This window comes from Peromyscus californicus, unplaced genomic scaffold (genome assembly GCF_007827085.1).
Source record: "Peromyscus californicus insignis strain IS unplaced genomic scaffold, ASM782708v3 Scaffold_5__1_contigs__length_169319896, whole genome shotgun sequence".
Classification (NCBI taxonomy): Eukaryota; Metazoa; Chordata; class Mammalia; order Rodentia; family Cricetidae; genus Peromyscus; species Peromyscus californicus.
This window is the reverse complement of record NW_026294573.1, coordinates 25,737,113-25,753,380: the sequence shown is the minus strand read 5'-3', so window position 1 is coordinate 25,753,380 and position 16,268 is coordinate 25,737,113. Positions and strand designations below refer to the sequence as shown.

The 16,268-nt window shown below is 55.3% G+C and overlaps 1 protein-coding gene across 4 annotated transcripts in view; it reads right to left on the bottom strand.

Annotated features, from left to right (window-relative positions):
- Znf362 (zinc finger protein 362) overlaps nt 1–15,941 on the bottom strand; it is a 32,437-nt gene extending 16,496 nt beyond the window's left edge. The window contains exons 1-2 of one of the 4 annotated variants that reach the window (XM_052715538.1): nt 15,768–15,941; nt 4,370–4,494 (exon numbers count right to left, since the gene is read on the bottom strand). In XM_052715538.1, the coding sequence (XP_052571498.1) occupies nt 4,370–4,407 (38 nt within the window). In that variant the 5' untranslated portion in view covers nt 4,408–4,494; nt 15,768–15,941. Of the gene's footprint in view, nt 1–4,369; nt 4,495–15,156; nt 15,408–15,461; nt 15,480–15,767 lie in introns of those variants that run through there. The other 3 variants (XM_052715540.1, XM_052715539.1, XM_052715542.1) reach the window with 3 other exon arrangements.
- Between the last annotated feature and the right edge of the window lie 327 nt (nt 15,942–16,268).

Below are 16,268 nucleotides of genomic sequence, written 5' to 3'. Positions count from 1 at the left end.
CCCACATCCCCAGGTTGAAAAGTCAGGAATTCAGTGTCTCCCTGGGAGGACCTCAAGGGGCAAAGGTCACATTCAGACCCGAGTGCTCCCAGTACCTGCCCACCGCCCATGCTGCCAGGCCAGTTTCCATCCCCTAGAGCCAACCCCGTGGACCCTACATAGAACCCTCCCCGACCTGGAGACAACCTGGAGAACCCTGAGAACACTTTTATAAATAGCCACAAGTCTACCCGTTTGGGATCCTTGCCCTTCCACTGCCTCCCGAGAGAAGACATCCTCATCTGAACACATGAGATGGGGCAAAGCTACAGTCTCTCTGAAGGGCCCGTGGTAGAACAATTTCCACAGACCCAAGCATTCCCTTTGATTCAAGAATTACACTCTGGAAAATTCAAGCACGGACAGGTGGACAGGTGCAAGGTCTGACCTGCAAAGTTGGGGGTGTCAGAGTGCTGTGCTTAAGGGGAGGAGGCTGGGGAGCCCAGGGGTCAGCACAGTGTGACCAGGGCACCAGCACCAGTGCCCTACCGCTAGCAAGTTCCATGGCAGCCTGTGGGCTGGAGAGCCTTTTCAATCAGAGCAGGCCAAGGGGAGGGGGGGGAGGGGAGGGGGAGGTTGAGTTTTCTGTGACTCTAGAATAAGTTTAGAAGAGACTTACAGGGATCGGCTGCACAGGGGTATTATTCATTGCTTCCTATCCACGTGGACTGAGTCATCTTTCAGAAATTACTTCCCTACCTGGTATTGCAGCTTTAGACCAAAAAGGAATGCCTGCGACCTCTTCTGCTCCAATGAGCTTGAGAAGTCCCTACTGGAATCGCGGTGGAGTTTGAGGAGAGAGCCCTCCACACGAACACAATCCAATGTGAGTGTTTCCAGAAAGAACTTTTAGAGGGATCACCTTTTGTGATCTTGACTTGATAAGCGGGCACCAAGGGCAGCCTTATCTCTTCATATAGGTGAAGAAACAGGGGCTTGGAGAGAAGGAAGAGGCCCCGCCACACCTCGAGGGTGCTAGGGTTGGGAAGTCAGATTACTCAAACTGCTTTCCCAGGCCATTTGCTTTGTAAATTCTCGTCCTCAGCATAACAAAAGTCGGCCACAAGGAAGCAAGTGGCCGCTGTGAGAGGCCTTATTCTTCACTCTCAACCTGGGGAGAGTTTGCTCTCAACCAGAGAGGGGGTGGGTGGGAGGTGACCAGGACAATTCCCATCCTGCCAGCCTTCGGTCCCCAAGGCATAGGAGGAGGCCCTCCCCTCTGTCCATCAAACCGCATGGCAGCCTCTTACAGACAAAAAGCAATGCTCGGCCTGCCTAGCTCCCTGACTGTCCCCAGGCCTTTGGGACTGCTCACCCAGAAAATCCTCAAAGCCAGACCACCAGTGAGGAGGCTGCGAGTTACCAGTGCCCACCTTGTACTGGGCACATTGACACCGAGAGCAGGACCTCTCACCATGCCCACTTTTAGGAAGGAGGAAAAAGTTCAGAGAGGCAGAGCGACTGGCTCAAGATCACACAGCAAGTGAGCATACCAGAGACTCCACTCCCCGCAGCCTGACTCCAAATCCAGTGCATTCAGGGAGAAGAGAGAGCTTCTGGCTGTAGGCTTGTGGGGGTGTCCTGCCTGAGGGTGGCATGGTCGTGACCCCGTGAGTGGACAAGGCAGAGATGGGGGAGGGGAGACTGGGGAGCTAACCGAAGGTAGCTTGGGAATGGGCACACACGGGAATTGAATGAAGTAATGCATGGAGACTGATTCTGAATTCTCTGAAAGGCAAGCCTACCCGCCTTCTAGCTGCTCCGTCTACCAAGTGCCCTCTTGGGGAGCTCTTCAGAAGCCCAGGAGGATGGCAGCAGCAGGGTAGACTTTCTGTGCCCACTCCATGGAAGAGCTCATCAGTCTTCAGAAGGGAGACCTGCTCGGGCTGAGAGACAGCAGCGGCAGGCCTGGCTGCAGCCCCTGAACTGCTCTCCTCATCACTAAGATGGGGTGAGGCAGGCTGCCCTGCCCCAGGCACTAGGCTGCTTCCAGACGATTCCGGGGAAGCAATCCCCTCCTCCTCCTTTCCCTCATCTCTGATTCAAGGCCGGGTCTAGCCTTCCCAGATCCCAACCCAGTTAGGGAGCTGCGGGCTTGCCCAGAGTCCTATCGCTGGGATAAAGTATACACTACAATCTACCAGGCCACTGAGTAGCCAGGGCTAGCCCTTGCCTTAGCGGCAGAGCCAGGCACATCAGGGGAAGCTTTGCCCAGGGCACCAGGTCTGCTCCACACAGCCCTCTCCTCTCTACCCTTCTCCAGCTGTAAGTCTGTCCATGACTTTGGCCCTGGTATCTGCCTACTGTGTGCCAGGTGCAGGGGGCAGGACGGGGCCTGGGTGTCTACTGAGCCCTCACCATTGGCTGGTACTCACTGGCATGTGGGTAAGCCCTACCCTGGGGAAGGGTCTGATGCAGGAGAGAGGCAAGACCGGGTGAACATTCAGGACAGATGGAGGAGGATGGGGATGTAACAGTGTGGAAAGGGTGAACACCTTCCCAGTGCCACAGCGGTATGGGACACCGAGGCCAGCTCTAGGGCCTCGAATGTCAAGATGAGCTAGAGGATGAGACACCCGTGGTGGGAAGGCAACAAGGAGCATGCTGGGCCAAGGGGGCAGTGTGGCAGAGGGGATGCCAAGGTCAGGGGGAAGTATACTGGGGTCGAGGCAGGGGCCAAGTCTCCCAGGGCTGAGTGTCCTCACGGGGTGGGCAGAGGAGACACACTGATAGTCAGTGAGGGCCTCCGGCGCTGGGCAAAAGCCAAGCCTGGGAGCCAGGAGCCACCCACCCTGACCCCTGCGATCCACCCACAACTGTCACTTGCTTTTCTTGTTCTAAAAGGTAAAGGAAGTTGAACTGTAGATGAGTGACGTGTCTCCTGGAGCTGTTTCACAAACACTGGGCCAAACCAGACCAGCACCAGGGAATCCAGGGCCAGTACCTTGTCTTCCAAAACAGTGAATGGAGACTCACGGGAAAGAGCTCCCACCTAAGGGGCTGTCTACACATCACCAGACCACTCCCTTCAGAGCCTCCTGGGCCATTGAAGGGGTTCCTGTGTGTCTGGGGCTTCTTGCCTTCTTGAACTCTTTCATAACTCCCTGCCCAGCCCCCGGCAGCAGGGAGCAGGACTCCCTATTCCTTAGTACCAATGGCCCATCTACTTGGGAACTCTAAGTACCAACAAGCCTAAGCCTCACCTAGAGTTTGGGCCCAGCTCCCTGCTGCCCGTCCTGCCCTCAGACTGTCTCTGCTTCAGTCAGCCAGTGCTGGCCTTGACTTTCTCCTGTGGCAAGCCCTTCCTCCAGTCACCCACCTCTGAACAGGTCATACACAACATAGTGACCCTCCCACCTCAGACCAGCCACAGCTGACATGGGTGGGGAGGCCGTTTCCAGACGCTCTCCAATCCACCCTTGCCTCCCCACCAGTCCTGGCTATGAACACCTCCCGCCCCACCAGGGAACAGCGGGCTCTGGTTCAAATCCTGATTCCACTTCACTGAATGTGTGTCCTTGGCCAAGTCACCTGCCCAGCTTCCAAGTAAGGGACAAGCTGCCTAGAGGCTGGCCCAGCCTGCAGGCGTGAGCCAGGGAGGATTCAGGGGGAGATGAGGCCTGCCTTGAGTCTCCAAGAGTAAGTGGGAGTGAGCTAACAGAGGGGGCAGGCATTCAGGTAAAGTGACAGTGTTAGCTAACACCTGTCGACCAGCAATACACTAGCGTGAGGGGGGTGGCCTCCCAGAGAGACTGGCAAACACAGATTAGCCTGGACGGTCAGCCAGGGCCTTGCTCCGAGGCTCATCCCTAGGTCTTAGGCCCAAAGTCCAGATGTTTGCGGCTGGAATAGGTGATTTGTAAGACCCCTATGACTACCAGAGTAGCAGGTTCTAGAGAGGGTAGGAGTCGGTGGCAGGGGAATTCCCAGTGAGAGGTGTGAGGCTAGGGCTGTACCTGGCCCAGAGGGGAGTGAGTCATCAAAGGGTCCCGGCTACTCAGAGGAGCTGGTGGCCGGGGAAGTATACAGGCTGTCCCCACAGTGTGGCCCAGATCTCTGGACATCGACAGAGACAAACACAGTCAACACAGCATGCAGACAGAACCAAACCCAGACAGGGGACAGACACGGACTTGTGGCCACAAGCATGGACCCATGGACACAGGAAGCCAAAGCCACCAACACTACAAGGGCAAGCATACCTCCCCCATGACACCCCCAGAGGATAGCAGTGAGGGGCACTCAGGACTTTTATGAACACAACGCCTTGATCCCCAAAGAACAAACCCCTTATTGACAGACCCGCAGCCTAGAATCACAGGTTCCTTACCTAGAGGGTCCTTTCCCACTTGGTGAACTTCTACTCATCCTTCAAGACCCAGCTCAAGTGTTCCCTCTTCTACGGAGCTTTCCCTGAACCCCCAGTCAGTCACTTCTCTGTGTTCCCAACAGCACCTTGTATATGGGAATAACAATAACAATAATAATAATAAAATGACAGCTACTGTTGATTTAAACACCAATGTGCTGAGCATATTATGATTCGAGTTACTGAATCTTCCCAATGACTCTGTGAAATGAGCATTTAACAGAAATACAGCTCAGAGATGTCAATCAACTTGCCCAGTCACACAGCAAGCAAGGGAGTAAGGCTGGCCACCCAGCCCTGACCCGGCCCTGCAGAGTCGCATGCACTCTGGTGTGGTTATTACTCAGCGGCTGGGAGAATCTGCTACCTCTTCCCAGGTAGGATGGTATCTGGTATCTCACCTGGGCCAGCAACTGACCCAAGGTGGCCACCTCCAACAGGGTGGGGGCCGTGGCAGGACAGTTACAGTTATTACTTACTGCAACAACAGACCCATGGTACAGATGAAGAAACTGAGGTCCAGAGAGGTTAAGCAACCTGGCTGAGGCCATGGAACTAAGTACAGACTTCAAAGCAGATCCTCCTGTCACTTTTTCCCAGAAAGCCTCTGAGGCTAGTTTAGCAAACTCCAGAAGGAAGGCACTCTCTCGGCCAGGCTCTGCCGCGTGGGGAAAACACAGACTTAGACCGGGAGACACAGAGGACACACAGCCCACAGTGGGTTGTAAGGAGCGGGGTGGGGACACGGGGTCACTGCTGCCAGGGTGGAGGAAGTGGGTGTTGTCAGTTCAACAATTTAGGCCCTGCCCCCCCCAAAGCCACAGACATTAAAACTGAGATCTGCCCCGTCCCCATGGCCACACGGGAGCAGGCTTCCAACAAAGCCAAAGGGGGTGGGGATGGGTGGGTAGGGATGGGGAAGTGGGAGGAGCCGGACCCTTAAAGCGAGACTCTGTGATTATAAGGAGGCTTCAGGGAACCACGCCCACAAGGGCCAGGAGCCCTGGGGGAGGTGCCAGCCTCCGCGGCTTGGGGTTTTGCCTTTGTTTCTCTGATTTCCAAATTCCCAGTCATGGCATTCAGTTTCTTTTAAAATGAAAACAATAAATTTATTATTAAAAAAAAGAGAGAGAGAGAAAGAAAGTGCTTGGGAGCCTAAGGGGGGAAGCGAGGAGGCTCATGGGAAAGTCAGCTCAGCGGATGGGGGCACTCCAGGGCCACCACACATCAGGCCTTTGACAGCCTCCTCCTAAGACCCAGCTGCCAGAGAATGTCTTGGACCCTGATTAGGATTCCACAGGTTGGGGCAGGGGACAAAGCAGGTCTCTGTCCCTACCCCAGTCTTCTGGTCCAGGCCTTCGGCTCTGGCCTCAGCTACCTCCTGCAGGTTCTCCATCTCCACCCTCAGCCCACTCTAAGCTCTACTGCAGTCAGTGTATCCTGTCCTACCTAGAAGCTTCCATGGCTCCTTAGGCACATGTGACCAGCTCCTACCACCTTCTGGACTCACTGCTTGTCCCACTGTACACTGCCCGGCCAAACTGACAGTTCCTCTCACCAGTGTCCACTTCCTTCTTGCTTCCTCCCAGTTAAGGATGCCAGGGCCACTTCCGGCATCCTCGAAGGGGATGAATGATCTCAACTCCTCCCATGGGTCCTGGGGTACAGGCTGTTGTTCTACCTGGAAACATATGGGGTCTGCTACCCCACGTGGGATCTGTTCCCTGTGTGCCCTGCATGTCCATCATCAGAGCACTGTCCACAGCAGAGGCCTTTTAAGCTGGCAACATCTAGTGCCTGAATGAATGAATGAATGAATGAATGGATGGATGAATGAAGGAATGAATGAATGAATGACAGTGTACATGCATGATTAGTGAAAAGAACTAAAGATATTATAGCCTAGACAGAAGAAAGTGTCCTCCCCTGAGTGACCCCTGCATCACACTCAGTCCTGGGGCCCATATCTACCCGATCTCTTTCTGATTGACACGAGGAGGGGCTGATTGTGCACTGACCCTAAAAGATGTAAACAGCTAGGGAACAGTCACCAGTTCTGCCTCACTAGCCACGAAAAGTCAACGAGCTTCACCTGCCACAGGAGCAAAAGGACTATGAAAATGCTAACATCCCACACTGGCGAGGATGTGATGAGGCTGTCACTCCCGTGATGATCAGTGGGAGTGTAAACTGGAACACACGTCTGTGAACAGAATCTACCCTTAGTGTGTCAAGAGCTCTAAAAACAGTCAGAACTCCTGGCCTAGTGTGCCCAGTCCTGGTCATCCATCCCTAGAAAACAGCCCAAAGACCCATGCACATCACTGCTGTGTCCATGGGTTTTCATGAGCAAAGACATGGAACAGCCAAACTTGCCAGCAATAGGGAGATAGCCCTGAAAAGGTTCTCCTCTGGGACAGCCCACAGTGCCACTGCTGTCACTTGCTCAATGTGCACATGAGCCTCAGAGGAACCAGGGGCACAGAGGGACTACGGAACTGCCCAAAGCCAAGCAGGGAATATGGGATTCTGATCCAGACTATCTATATGGGATGTGGAGCCCAGGCTACCATACCCACTGAAAAGCAGGGTTGATAAAACTCCCTGGACAGTTAGGAGACACTCAGGATACAGAGCCAGGAGGACAACAAAAGAGAAAACCCCACCCAAGACTGGATGCTGGGAGGAAAGAGAACCTGCGTGCTAACAGTGGGGGTGTGTGGGGTTTGGAACAGGGCAGAGACGGGACTGGGGGTTGAAGTGCTTGACATCCATCTTTTATGACTTTCCTACAGTGTGGCTACGTAGCTGTCGTGAGGAATGTTTTCTTTTAATAAAATTAAAGCTTTTGTAAGCTTTGTTTGGCAAAGTAAGGCACCCTTGCTTCCTATTCAAAGAGCCATGCTCTCCCAATGTCCCCAGAAGATAAGCTAAGATGCCCACTACAAGCTCCAGCCCCACCAGGCCCCCAGGCACTCAGGGCGGGGACGGGGCAGTTAGGAAGGGACTCAAGTCCCATCACATCCAGGAAGACAGACCAAGGGACAGCCAGCCCGCCTGTCACCCATTCTCCCGCTGAAAGCCCTTGATAGGTGCCATTGCTTGGGGGAAGTCCTAACCCCACAGCTGGTCAGCCAAGGCCTCTGCAAGGTCCTGTTGGCCACACTCATCCCTATCATCCAGCCTTGCCCTCATCCTTCTGCCCTACAGCTCCTGCGGCTCCCACCCCAAACAAGCTGCTTTCCAATGCCAGCAGGTCCATCCATCTGAAGGCTACATCCTGAGCTAGAACCCTGGCATCAGACCTCAGCACAGGTCACACTGCCATGGGTGGATGGTCTGGTTATTTGTCTATCCAATTGCCCATGTAAGCAATGGGCTGGCTGAGGACAGCTTATTTGAAGGCTTATAGTAACATTCCCTGTTCCTCAGTCAGGTCTGATGGCTCAACTGACAGGTCTTAAGTTCAAGGCCATTTTTTCTGATCATTTCCCTACCTAACAGGAATCAGGCCGCCCAGTTCCACACTCCCGTGTCCTCTACTTTTCCTTTCCCATACCTCTAAATATCCTCGTCTCCCCAGCAGCCAAGAGTTACCCTCAAGGCTAGGATCATGGCAGAGCCATGCACCCACCAAATTAGAGTTGGGCAGGGCCCAGTCCACATTAGTACTCCACAAGGCCCTGAGGGACTCATAAGGCAGGGTCTCTGTGTGCCAGTGGAGCAGAAGGGTGCAGGATCCTTCTCAGGACAGAGAGGGAACACAGCTAGCTCCCCAGATGAACAGAAAGAACTGCACAGGCCAGGAGGCAGGAGGGCCGGGAGCAGCATGCTGGTCTGGAGTAGGTAGGGTGGAGGGGAGGCACAAGGCTGGTAGCCAGAGTTCATGCAAGGCGGGAGGGTGATACCCTGAGCAACCGAGGGCAAAGTTTCCAGCAGACAAATCCTTCTGTGGCCACGGGGATGGCTGAGAAAGGACAGGCGAGAGGCTTTGCCAGACAGAGGCTGAGGTGAGCCGGCCTCTACCTGGCTCTTTGAGACCCGCCCGCCCACCTATGCTCAAAGCTCCCTCCCACAGACCCTCTGCCCTCCACATTCCCACATTCCATGAAGCCCAAAGCCCTCACTGCTGCTCCTCCTCCGACCCTGTCTCTAAGACTCCAGCCGGGCCAGCCCCAGAAACTGGCTTCTGTGAACTTCCTGTGACGAGCAAGGCTAAGGATCCTGGATTCAATTAGGGCAGGTTTTTGCAGCCCCACAGGCCCTGGAAGGGCTGTTTCCATTGTGACCGCAGAGAGAGCTGATGCCTGCACCCAGTGCCCTCCCTGATCCTGCATCCCTTTATCCTCAGCAACTCCACTCCCACCTCCAGACACCCAGAGATGTCCCGGACCACGAACCTTCTCCAGGCCGAGACACCACCATCTCACAGACACAGAGCATGGGACTTTCTCTGCTGCCAGCTGCCCCAGGGAGGACAGGCGGGAGAGGGTGGCAATGACTAACACTTCCTCCACCTAGGTCCTTTTAGATGCTTCCCGGGCAATTCTCAAACTCCTCCCAACCTCACAAGAAAGGATCTATGAATAGTTTGAAATGTGGCACACTCTCAGAAAGATGCGTAAGACATACCTGGGCACCACGCTAATGTGTCAAAAGGCATACTGCCAGGGCACCTGGGGGTCCTTATCCTGTCCTTCCATTACAGTTCTGCCCAGCCTCCAAGCCCTGCCTGCCTGGTTCTCAGGGTACCCTCTGATTTGGGGTCAGGAACGAGGCTCTGTGGGTACTAACCACTTAAGTCCACATTAGTACTGAGCTGGTGAGGGCTGAGGGACCAGAAACTTCTGGCGAGCCTTTCTGGGTCTTCTGAGTCCTTCTCTAGGAAGTGGGCTCAACCAATCACCATTGGGAAGGGATGGGCCTAGGCCTTCACAAGAAGGCTGAAAGGACGGATCTTACAGCCAGAGAGCCCAGGCTTGGGCCTTGGAATAGCAGCAAAGCCCAGAGCGCAAAGCTGCCATTTGTAACCTGACAGGTACGAGTAGGGTGTGTGTGCGGCTGCTGTGAGAACAGTACAGGTTAACATGTTTCAGGTTTCAGGACGGTGCCCGGCTCTACGGTATGCCGTCACTGCACATGCTCACCTGAGTATAAGGGGCCTTACATTAGTGTCCCGGTGTGTGGGGTGAAGGAGTCTCCTGTGGTTCTTCTGATTTCTCCCCATACCAGGGCTGCTCTGCTAACATGGATCCATCTGTCTTTCAAGACAGGTCCCAAACTGGGAACCCCAGCGTGTGATCATAACCCCTCCACGAAGCAGTCCCTTCCCTCTCCCGTGTAGGCCGTGTGTGGTCAGGTTAGGCAAGGCTCAGGGCCAGCAAACCAGTATGGAGCCCAAGCAGGACTGGGTGGCCATGTGGGTGGGGGAGAGCCCAGGGAAGATCAACTACAAACTGGACCACACTGTCCCCAGCCCCACCTGGTGGCCCACACCTACCCTGGGCTCTCAGGGCTACTGTCTTCTCGTGTTTGTGAGTGGCTCCATTTCTTTAGACAGATGCAGACAGAGAGTGGGCATTTACCCACAGGAATGGTGACTATATATGTACGGATGTGTATGTATGGATGTGTATGTGTGACTATATATGTATGGATGTGTATGTTTGAGTGTGAGGGGGGGAGTCTCCCTACCACAGCCAGGTGTCCCCTGTCAGAACCCCAGTACCTGGCTAACTAGACTATCCTCTAAGGCAGCGGTTCTCAACCTTCCTAATGCTCAATCCTTCAATACAGTTCCTCATGTTGTGGTGACCCCCAACCATAAAATTATTTTCATTGCTACTTCATAACTGTAATTTTGCTACTGCTATGAATCGTGATGTAAATATCCGATATTCAGGATATCTGACATGCAACCCCTGTGAAAGGGTCATTCAACCCCCCCAAAGGGGTCATGACCCACAGGTTGAGAACCACTGCAGTCTGAGGCGCCTAAGACCCTTGCCCAAAGCTCAAAACGGAACCTTCTGGCTGGCCAGATGGGCGAGACAGGAACCAACACTCTGAGGACTCCTTAGGCCTCCAGAGACAAGTCCCTCAGCCTGTCCCTCACACCTGACCGACTAATGACACCACTCAGGCACCTGCCCAGACCAGGTCAGTCTCTAAAGCCCACTTCAGGTCTTGGGTTCCAGAAAACTCTCTCACCACCACAGCCCCAACACACTCACACAACAGTTAGCTTCCTCGGCGCCAGGCGTAGCCCTGTGCACCAGGAATGTTGCCCCATGGTGGAGAAGAGGGGTACAGCTGGAGGGGTACAGCTACTCCAACCAGTGCTTCCTCCTGCTCTCAAACCCCAAGGCAAAAGCTGGGCAGCCTGTTGAGAGCTGACAAGCAGAGAATTCAGCAGGTAAAACCTCAGGAGACACATACTGGACACAGCCCCTCCTCTCCCCATCCCTGCGTTTCCCAGTGGGGAAGAAGACGTCTGGATTACGAAACTACAGATGCCCACTACAGGAGTGGAAAGCGAGTCTCCTTTCCCTGAGGACATCAAGCCTGTCCAGAGACCCCGAACAAGAGTCAGCATGGTGCCACAGAGACCGGAGGGGTTCCGGAAATACTTAGCAGTCTCGATGGACTCTTCATTCATTCATTCATTCATTCATTCACTCCTATGTTCAATACCATGCACCAAGGCCATCAGACTGGCCCAGTGGAGAGAAAGAAGCCACCGAAGCCCATGAAACCACAGGGTCAAAGCTCCCGGAAGCTGCTCCTGTAACTTGGCTTCCCAGGGTCATTCACTGGGAGGTTCGGGAACTCTAAGTTTGGAAAGAAGTAAGTGTCCTAGTAGTGAGAAGGATCCTGGGGAAGAAAGAGCTCAGTGGAGGGGGTTCTGTGAGAGAGCAGAGGCTCTTCGGTCAGGATGCGGGCAGGGATCGGGTAAGGCTGGGGCTTCTCTACAACAGCCGTGGGACCTTAAGCAGCCACACAGCGCTGATTTCCAGACCCAGGAGTGCCCCCACCTCCATCCCCACCCCACCCCCGCCCCCCCCAGGGATAAGTTCCCTGACTTCTCCATGCCTACACTTCCTAGGCTGCAAAAGAGGATGATAACAACGACGACTGTGTATTTCCATGTGCACAAAGCCTTGGAGGGCATGTTCTGGCCCAAAGCAAACACTCCTGCATCCACTCCAGCCACACCTGTGACAGTCCAAGATGGGGTCACGGTCCAAGTGTCGAAGGCACTGAGTGGGGAAGCTGCTCAGATGCTATAGTTCTGAGTTTGGGAGAGGCTACGATTCTGAGATTCCACAATTTAACCATCTCATTATTTCCTAACAACAACCCCGAGACTCCCGGGGGAAGATGACAGACCTCAGTGTAACTTCATCTCCCAGGCACTGCCAGGACACTGGGGCTGCCGCCACACCTGGCTCCACAGCTGTTCCTCACCTCTGCTGAAGCCCCAGCCACACCTCACTGGAAGCTCGAGGTGAGCTTAAGCCTGCATAGAACTTAAAACACGTTCCCCGGGGCAGACAGTCGGCAACACAAACAAACAAACGGATGAGAAGGTTTCAGATGCCCAGAGCCACAAAAGAAAACAAGAAGGGGCTCATGTGACAGCGGGGAAGCTTTTCACAGCAAACGGTCAGCAAAGGCCCCTTTGAGGAGGTGATGTCCCATGGGGCCACCAGCTAGGCAAGGATTCAGGAAAAAACATGCCAGGCCAGGGAAGGTGCACAAAGAAGCTGGCGTGGCCAGAGGTGCTAAGATAAGGGGGTGAGCAGGGCAGGGCAGAACAAGAGCAGGGAAGCATAGGTTGAGAAGTGGGCAAAGCTGGGACATGAAAGGCCCTGTGGGCCCAAAGAGGAGTTTCGGTTACTTATTTATTTTCTTCTAAACGTTTAGGAAACAGCGGAACTTTCAGCAAGGGGCTAAAGAAACAGAATCGCTTGTCAGGGTCCCCAGATCACTTGGTGTTCTGAAAAACCCCACTATGGTTTACAAAGTCAAGACAGGGCCTAGAAAAGTAAGTAACCATCCTTATGGGTCAATGCACATGTCCAGAGATTCCAGCACATGCCTGGCCAGGGGTGGGAGACATCCAAGATGCTATTATTATCTCCCCCATTATCAGTGAGATCAAGCAAAGCACCCCACTTTACAGGTGCGCAGCCTGAAGCTCACAGAAGTAAGGAGCATGCTCAGAGCCCTGAGACACAAGTGGGACCTCAGCTTAGGACGCAGGCCCACTGCGGAGAGTCTCTGAAACTCTGATCTGTGGGGAGACAATCCCTGCGGACTCACCTGAAACCTTGGCTTTTCTCCCTTGCTGGCTTTAGAGAATCACAGGGCTACATTTGCATCTCCTATCTGTCCAACCTGGGCTGGGGGAGCTGGATGGATGGATGGATGGATGGATGGATGGATGGATAGATGATGGGACAGACAGGCAGACTACTGAAATGACTAACCAATAAACCAATGAGTGGACAGTGGGAGGATAAATGAATGGCCTAACAACAAATGAACAGATCTACAAATGGCAAGAGTAATGAGCAAGCCCCGGAGAGAGATGCAAGGACATGCTTGCCCAGGGAAGGGCCCGGGCTGTGCTAGCTTCAGACCCAGGCCACAGCTCACTCCCACACCAGCTTCCCACCTTCGACCAGGCTGGTCTCCATTCCCCAGGGTCACATGCAGACGATCCTTTAGCCCCTGGGACCAACCTATGTCTCCATCTAGTGTGGCCATTATTCCCCGGCCCCTGAGCCGGCTGGCACCACTCCACAGGGCCAGTGGGTCACTAGATCTCTGAGCTCTTCACAGGAGACCGAGGCTCCAGTCTCTAGTCCAGGACCAGACTTTCAGCCAGTGGCTTCCTCTCTCCGAGTCCAGATGACCTCCCGGGACCTTTCCATCTCTGACATTCTTTGGGGTGGGGGTGAGCCTCTGGATTTTTACACAACCATTAGGGTCAGCAGAAGAATTTCAGACCAAAAACTAGAAGTTGGGAAAGGTCCTGCCCACAGCACCACCCACTTAGGAAAGGCCCACACAGGGAGTCTGCAGGCCTGAATTAAAGCCCTCCTCTGTCACTGCTTGATCTCTCCATGCCTCAGTTTCTTAGATTTTTAGAATGGGAGTCAACTGTCCCTACCTGAACGTCTGACCGCAACTCAGTTTTGGGGCGAGCCTGACATAGCGACCGCCTATGACATTGTACAAACTGTAAAGTTCAATTTCCTGAAAGGTTAGGATGATAGGGCCTGGGGAAAACGAAGGGGGTCACACTGTCCTACTCCTGTTCAGGCCTGTCTGCAACAAAACATCCCGGTGTCAGAGCTCCCGAAGAGAGAACACTGGCGGGAACCAAGTGGGTCCCGGCTGCGGCTCTCTTCTCACTGGGCAGTATACTGTGACTCTGGGCCTCAGTTTCCCCATCTAGAACCTTGTTGGTTCAGAACCCTGTGATCTAGGCAAGCCGCGCTCTGCAGCTTAACGTTCCCAGACCTCGCACCCCTGATTCTGTCCTGAGGGAGAGAGTTCACACGGTCTACTGGAGCCGGGACACAGATCTAGAGGGAGACTTGAGCGGTTTCCCTCCAGGAAATGGGGCGGGGGGAGCACTAGATAAGCACAAAGGCTCTGAGCACAGCCCAGGAGCCTCCTAGGGCAGATTCTCCCAAAAGGGGAAAAGCCCAGGTTCAGATGTTATAGGCCTGGCCTCAGACCACTCCCCTGCCAGCAGAGCCAGCAGGTTCGGACCTGTCCAGCCGGACACTTCAGAAACTCAACTGATGTCCAATCAGTAAGACTTCAAAGTGGCAGGCAGGGTGACAGAAGGGGTTAAGAACACAAACGGAGGAGAGGCCCATGTTACAGGGGCCAGGCAACCAGCTACCCCTGTGTGTCTTGGGACCCACAGGAGCTGCAGGCCTATACCTAGCCAAAAACCCACCACCGAGAACATTCATCGACAGAAGCCATCTCTGGAGGCCAAGAAGGCCACCCATACCTGGAGAGGGTTCTTCAACTGCAGTCAACCAGACTTGCCCCAAGAGGGGGCCTACCAAAACTTCCTGTCCACAGGGGCTCTGGCCACCCATGAAGGGACAAGCCTCCCTCCACCCCCAACACACACAACTCCTAAGGGAGCCACCCTGCGGGAGGATAGGGTGGTGAGAGAGAAGGGTCATGTCGTCATGACAGGGGTCTTAGCTCCAAACCCTGGGTCCACTCTAAACCCCCAGGGCCAGCCACCTCCCCCAAATCTGGGGTTAAGAGTATAGTTCCTTACAATGCCCCTTGGATAGAGAGCCTCATCCAAACGACTCCTCCCAAAAACTCTCACCTCAACCCTACACACAACACACACACACACACACACACACACACACACACACACACACACACACACACACACACACACTCCCCACCCCCACCCACGCAGCTCTGGGGAAACCGGCAGTTAACTTTTCCCAAAAACCCTGCAAAGGCGGCTAGCAAGGAGAAGAAACAGAGAAATGGGCCCCCACATCCTTTCGCGGCATCTCACAGCCCTCGGGGGAAGAAAAAAAAATCCTTAAAAAAAAAAGCAAAAAAAAAAAAAAAAAAGAAAAGAAAACTTTCAGAGTTAACTTTAAATTCCCAGCCCCCTCCCCCCAAATCACCCGGCAGCTTCTCTCCCCCTTATTTTTCCTTTAAAGTGTAATTGTATTGTGTCTCACCTCCCCGAAAGGCTCCCGGCTCTCTCTAAAGAAAAGGAAAAAAGCCAACCCTTCGGGTGCCCCCTCTGCTTCCAGCCGCCTCTCCCACATTCTCAGACAGTTTTATTAAAATCTTCAGACAAAAGAAAAACAAAAATGGCAGCCTGGCTTATTTTTAAAACAGGACAGGGACGCCATATTCTGCAGATCTGCAAAAAAACGGAGAAATCCGGCACTGGCCGCTCCACCGGGCCGGCTGCAAAGTGCGCGAACCGCGCCGTTTGCAATCCGTTTATTTGCATTAAGCCCCATGAATCATTGTTTACCGGAGAATTGCAGCAGGTTTGAATAGCCCGGCTTAGGAAAACACACACGCACACACTCGGAGACTAGCCCCAGACACGCCGCGGGAGACGCTGCCTACCCCGCGCGCGCAGCCGCCGCCGCCGCCGCCGCCGCCGGCGCCGCGGCAGCCCCGGGCCGGGCCCGAGGCACCGGCGACCCCCCGGGCCCTCGCAGCGCGGCCGCCCCGCGCTGACAGCGCTCGCGCCGGCCCGGCCCCCGCCCCGCAACTCGGCGCAACTTTCCCGCGGGCGGGCCCGCTCCCCCGCGCGCCCCGGGCCCGCACGGACCTGGCAGTGCTGGCGGAGCTCCGGGATGTGGCCGCAGCCCCGAGCCCGGCGGCCCGAGCAGGGCCGGGCTGGGGGCTCCCGGCTCCGGCAGCGGCGCGCGGCTAGGGCTCGGTGCGGAGCGGCGCGCAAACCTTCCGGGTCGCCTGCTGTTCACTTCTGGGTTCTGCAGGCGCCGCGGCGGCGGCGGAGGCCGGGTGTGCAGCCGCGCGGCCCCGGTGCGCTGGGCCCCGCGAGCGAGCCGCGTCCGGCCCCCCGCCTCTCGGCTGCGCAGCCCGCCCGGCCCCGGGGCTCTGGCGAGTGGGCAGCGCCCGGCGCTGGCGACGGCGAGGGGAGGGGGCCGGCGGGGCGGGGACGGGCCGCGCGCTGGGGGCCCCCGCTCGGCCCCGGGGCCTCGTCTCGCTCTCGCCCGCCGCCGCCGCCGCCGCCGCCGCCGCCAAGCAAAGTTGCGCGGCGCCCCCTGCCCGCGCCGCGCCGCGCCGGAGGCTGAGCCACAAAGGAACT